The sequence below is a fragment of the Lycium ferocissimum genome, chromosome 2, assembly GCF_029784015.1.
Source record: "Lycium ferocissimum isolate CSIRO_LF1 chromosome 2, AGI_CSIRO_Lferr_CH_V1, whole genome shotgun sequence".
Classification (NCBI taxonomy): Eukaryota; Viridiplantae; Streptophyta; class Magnoliopsida; order Solanales; family Solanaceae; genus Lycium; species Lycium ferocissimum.
In genome coordinates, this window is record NC_081343.1 from 68173450 (window position 1) to 68179449 (window position 6000).

Genomic DNA, 6000 nt, shown 5'->3' on the forward strand with positions numbered 1-6000 from the left:
AAGTATAATCCTTGAAAAATTACTCTTCTAGAAAATGTTAGATTTGGGTCTAATATTTGCTCATATATTTCTCAACCTCACAGACAAATTATCAGACTATCGTCTAATGTTTGTTATAACTTACAATATTTTAGACGGTGATCTAACATTTTCTCATAAAAATTTTAGTTTGTTCAAAAGAAATCTTTAGACCGTAATATAAAAGGTCCATAAGTTGCAAGAGAAATAAAAAGAATTATTTACTAAACAGTTGTCCCAAAAGGAATAACCGGCAAAAATTTCACTTAAATAATTAGAATTAAGGAATTTTTACCTAGCATAACTACCTCTAAGACTTATTTATAGATGATAACTACTATTTAATTAATTAACGATTAGTAGCTAAATGAGTTTTTTATTTACATATCATAGCTACAACAATATACACACGGTTATTTCCTCCAACCAAGAGTATTGTACGGCCTCGCTCCCACTTCATACGGTTTCTTCCTTTTCACTCCTATTTCTCTTTCATCTCTCATACATTTCTCTTTCCACCTTCATATTCAGCTTTTCTCTCCCCTTTCGGAATCCAATTCATTTTTGCTTCCCGACGATCTCTGTCACGGTGGTTGTCGTGATTATTGTTGTTGGCGGAGGAAGTGGCAACAAGGAAAGCAGTGGAGGATCTCCAGGCAATGGCCGAAGCACAGCCATAATAATTCGTCTGCAAAATCTCCATGGATGGGCCGAAAGAAGAGGAAATCCTTCTTATGTTTGCTGATCATGTGGTGTTGTTTATCTTATGAGTGATGAAGAATAGTACTGATTATAGCAATATGATATTATAGCATCGTGTAGGAGCAAGAGAATAGGTTGTTGGTGTAGAAACACCATTGATGAGAGTTGTGGAGCTTCATGCCCACCAAGTATTTGATAAAATGTTTCAGTATATTTCAGTGTATTTCTGTATATTAACAAACAGTATATCTAATTTTCAGTATATTTCAGTGTATTATTTTTGCTATTGATTATGTGTATTTCAATATATTTCAGTGTATTTCTGTTTATATTTAATTATTTTTGCCATTGATTATGTATATTTCACTGTGTTTTATCTAGTTTCAATGTATTATTATTGCCATTGATTATGTGTATTTCAATATATTTCAGCGTATTTACGTTTGGAATGGAGTAATAGGGGGAGAAAGACGTGAGCTGTTATTGAACATCCGCCGTTATGCGTGAAATATGGTTGATTTAATTTGATTTACCATTTAAAAAGAAAAAAGAAGAATCTGTTCCAAAAATATAGCCTATTTTTACTCAACCCGATTTTGTATTTCCGTATATTTCACTGTATTTTAAAAGAATGAAATACACGCATTTTAACATAAAAACTAGCTACTCTTCGTAATTAACAATTTTATAGTTATATTTTATTAGAAGCTATTAAAAGGTAGCTATTTATGTAAGTTTCACCGGAATTAACATCTTGCTTTTTATTGAGTTGTAGGGCCCATATGCCCAAACATTTCTTCCCAGAGCCCAACATCTCCCACACTGACCAGCTTAATAGCACTGGGACTGCAGGCTGCTGCCGTCGAATAACCAACTTTAATCTCTGCTGATCTCCCTTTTGTTCACATTGCATTTTGCACAATATTCGTACTGAGTGAAATTTCTGTGTATTGATCGCGTATAACTTTTTCACACCATCAGGTTAAAATTGGAAAATAGAATAGATGCCCTTCTATAATAAGTTAAAATGTACTACTAATAATAGTGTAAAAATTCAAGTAAGCCGCCATTGTACATAAGTTGAGTCCAATCTCGAAATATCCAATAATACTAACCCGTCATGTCTTCATAAAAAGCCCCACTCTTCAAAGAGTCACTAGGAGCAGCCCATCTTCTAATATTGTACCATTGAGATTCTGAGAAGATGAATAATACTTAATACATATGTAAAAGAGGTACATAATCATGCAATTACAAAACCTGCTGAAGAGGCTTTTTAGCCCCTCAAACTAAGCAAACCACATAAAATAGAAGTTTGCCCAACTGAAAAGAAGCATGCAAAGCCAAGAACATTATGGCAAGAAATTTCAACTCTAGGTTATATCTTCTGCTAGTCCCTTTTAATCAGCTAGATGATTTCCTACAATGCTATTATATTACAGTTGGGGTAGGGAAAACAAGTTCTACTAAGTCCCTCTGATTAAATGATTTGAAAGACTTATGTGTTCAGGTTGATTTGCCTTGGCCCAAAGAAGAAAGCATCTCTTTCTTGCCAATATCAGCTTAATTGTGCAGATAGAAAAGAACTTGCACAGGGGATGGAGAGTCTGCTCCAGATGAACATTTGAGAAACATTGAAGAAGCGCCATTCCCCATATCTGGCTCAAAGAAGAAGCTCCAATCTCCATTTGGAAGGCTCGATCCTAAAGTCTATCTTAGCCAGAAGTCAATCATAAGACAGATATGTAGCACTGTTTCGATGAGACATATGTAGCACTGTTTCGATGAGACAACAGTTAAACGAGAGGAATAATTGCAGCAAGTGGTCCAAATAATCTGGATCGAGGAGGGAAGCATATCGGGTTTCATGTCCGAACCATATATGTCAACTATAATTGTCACTGCCTTTGGACCAAAATCATTTCCACTTCAACAGAAATTTAATTCTTTTCACCACATTAAACTTAACCTGGCATTGCACATCTAGCACATGGAGAAGACAGCCAACAGATTAAACTATTAAGAAGTTGACGACTAAATAACTTGCAGACGTTTTCCTGACATAATGGAGAAATCCAAAGGAATCCAGTTTTGGAGAACAGGAATGTAAAGTTCAACAAAGCTTCTCCATATTGGTACAAAATGCATCGAAAAGACTAAATCTGAACCGGAAGTATAGCTTCATTATGACAGACTACATAACAGTGCGTGTTTCCAACTCATTATTATCTAAAATGTATGTTCCACTGAGTTATGTATATACACAAACATTGACCATGAAAAGTGTTTTTCAGTATTATCTTGATTTGGGCAGCTTTGTGTCATTACATGATAGTTATCTGGGAAAACTATTTACAACAGGTGTTGATTTACTGCATAAATCTATTATATCTGGTCTGGTGTAAGATGACCCATCTCAGTTCATCAAACTCATCATTCATCGCAAAGACCAGCTGGAACAGGAGAAAGCAATTTAAGATGATGACCTAATCTGTCTACCATCTGATAAATCTTGTCTGATTTGACGTGAGATTTATCCATCACGGTGAATTCACGGTATTCATCATTCAATACTAATAAGCTAGCACCAGATTGCTTTGGCCTGCCAATGCTCTTCATCATCAACCTTATGTTAGCAACATTATCCCAGTCTCCTTCCGAAGCATAAATATTTGACAATCCGGAAAGTTTTCCAGCATTTTTAGGCTCTAATTTACCTAGGAGGTTAAGCACATCATCTGCAAGTTCAACGGCTTTATGCTTCCTGCAAGCCCCTAAAAGGGAACCAAAAATTTTAACGTTTGGTTCAAGTGGCATCTTTCGTGCAAGTTCGAAAGCTTCTTTAATATAGCCACCACGACCTAAAAGATCAATAAGACAACCATAATGTTCTACTTCAGGTATTACCCCATAATCTCTCTCCATGGAATAGAAATAAATTATTCCCTCATCCACCAAACCAGTATGATTGCAAGCACACAAAATACCGACTAATGTCACTTTATCAGGCACAAATCCTTCTTGCTTCATCCTAAAGAAAAGCTCAAGTGCCTTCTTCCCATGTCCATGCATAGCCAACCCATGTATCATAGCATTCCAAGATACCAAATCTCTCTTTTTCAGCCCGTTAAAGACTTTATAAGCCTTATGCAAACATCCAGACTTGGCATACATATCAATCAAGGCATTACAAACCAAAGTATTACACTTGTACATACTCCTTTCGATGGTATCATGCACTCGTTTACCCAAACTAAGCATGCCCGATTCTGCACAGGCAGCTAGAATGCTAACAAAAGCGGCAACATCAAGCCTCAAACCTGTCTCCTCCATTCGCATATACAACCCAATTGCCTCCTTTACAAGACCCTTTTCAGCATATCCTGATATCATTATCGTCCACGTGACCAGATTCTTTTCAGGCATCTTATCAAATAACGTCCGAGCCATCTCCAAATCCCCTGCTTTGCAATAACCCGAAACCATAGTGGACCAAGACACAACATCCCTCTGTGGCATACTTTTAAACAATTCAAATGCCACACTCATTTGCTCAGCCTTGGTATATCCATCTAACATAGTATTCCAACTAACCCTATCTCTTTGAGGCATTTCATCGAACAGTTTCCGTGCTTCACTCAAATCCCCAACTTTCAACAACGCACTAATCATGGAATTCCAAGAAACAACATCTCTTTCCTTCATTTCCCTAAACAACTGACCTGCAGCTCGTACACCAACCAACCCACACTTTGAATACGCATCAATTAACGAGTTAGGCACATAAATATCTTCATCAAATCCCCATTTCACAACATGGGTATGAATCATACTCACAACACTCAACCAACACTTCCCCGAACAACCCTTTAAAAGAAACGAAAACGTAAAATTATCAGGGAAAATACCAGAACACTGCATATCAAAGAAAGTAGCAAAAGCTTGAGATGGTTGAGAGTTGTAAATATGAGCTCTTATTAAAGAATTATATAAATGCACATTAGGGTCATGCACTTGACTAAAAACCTTTAAAGCAGAACCCATTTGTCGACAAAGAGAGAAAGCAGCAATTAACTTGGGTGCAATAAAAGGGTCTTGTTGAAGATTGGATTTGTATACTAATGCTTGCATTTGTTTCAGTTGGTTAATGTCTTTGCATTTATCTAAGTCCCATAATTTTTGCTCGAAATGTCTTCGTCTTGACACCCATGTAGGAGCTCGAATTGGTGTTGGCATTTGCATTTTTACAAATGGAAATTTCGAAAATCGGAGTTGGGTTTTTTGCACTTTGATAAGAGTAAGATTTTTGAAGCAACTGTAAACGAACGTTCATCAAGAACTGGCGCCTGTCGGATAAGGTTTTACGAAAAATATCTTAAGACCAATGACAAAATGGTCTTTTACCTTTGATAGTAAATTCAAAATCGTCCCTTAAGTAACATTTGAGTAGTTTTGGTTCTTTAAGTTTGTCAGAAGTGCTGTCTATTCAAGAGTCTAGTGCAACTTTGAGGTACAATTTCTATTCAAGTTAGACATTAGTCTTAGTTTGCAACTTTGAGTCTTAAAATAAGCTCTATTTAACTTAGTGTGTTTCTTTTATGTTGAAGTTTGTGTAATTTTTATGAAAATTCTAAAGTTGTGTAATTTTTATAAAAATTCTAATGATTCTGGTTTTTAAAAAAAATTCTCATATTTTCGATTAAATTTAACAATTCGAGTTTGATAAATATTTGAGGAGCCCGAAAGTGCTCACTTTTGAAAAACTTAAAGGATCAAAATTGTTTGGTTGATACTTAAGGGACTATTGAACCTACTACCAAAGATAAGGGACCATTTTGTCATTTTTCTCTCCCGTGGTTCCTAAGGAGAAAGAACGTATTTGGGCCTTCCTTTTACCATTTGCTTTGGGAAAATCTCATATGTTATCATGCGGAAGAAATATTAACAGATTTTAAAAGTTTAATTGTATAGGTGTTAATTAAGCCACATGATACGGTAAAGTGAAACGAGTTTACAAGAATTCAGCATAGATGTTGAAAGAACACAATAACATGAAAGCCTAATACATTTAGTTAAGTCTATGTCTTTTTTGATGTATAAATAACGTTGTTGAAACAATCACGGAGATAATTAAGTGTATATAAGTTATAATAGTGACTATTTGTATTATCATAATTAAAAATTGCTCTTTTCAACTTAAAGTCTTATGTTACATATTTTCTTTTATAACATTTTTGGAAAAGAATATAGTGACACATTTCTTATTTTGGAAACTATTTA

General features: G+C 35.2%; 1 protein-coding gene across 1 annotated transcript; it reads right to left on the reverse strand.

Moving 5' to 3' along the window:
- Positions 1-2883: 2883 nt before the first annotated feature.
- On the reverse strand, positions 2884-5070 carry LOC132047050 (pentatricopeptide repeat-containing protein At3g29230). The gene has a single exon (XM_059437932.1). It carries the CDS (start codon positions 4960-4962, stop codon positions 3154-3156), a length of 1809 nt encoding a protein of 602 aa, XP_059293915.1. The 5' UTR covers positions 4963-5070; the 3' UTR covers positions 2884-3153.
- Positions 5071-6000: the final 930 nt, after the last annotated feature.

What these genes read in the sequence shown, in the direction of transcription:
- LOC132047050 (XM_059437932.1), bottom strand. Translation starts at nt 4,962, where the DNA reads ATGCAAATGCCAACACCAATTCGAGCTCCTACATGGGTGTCAAGACGA.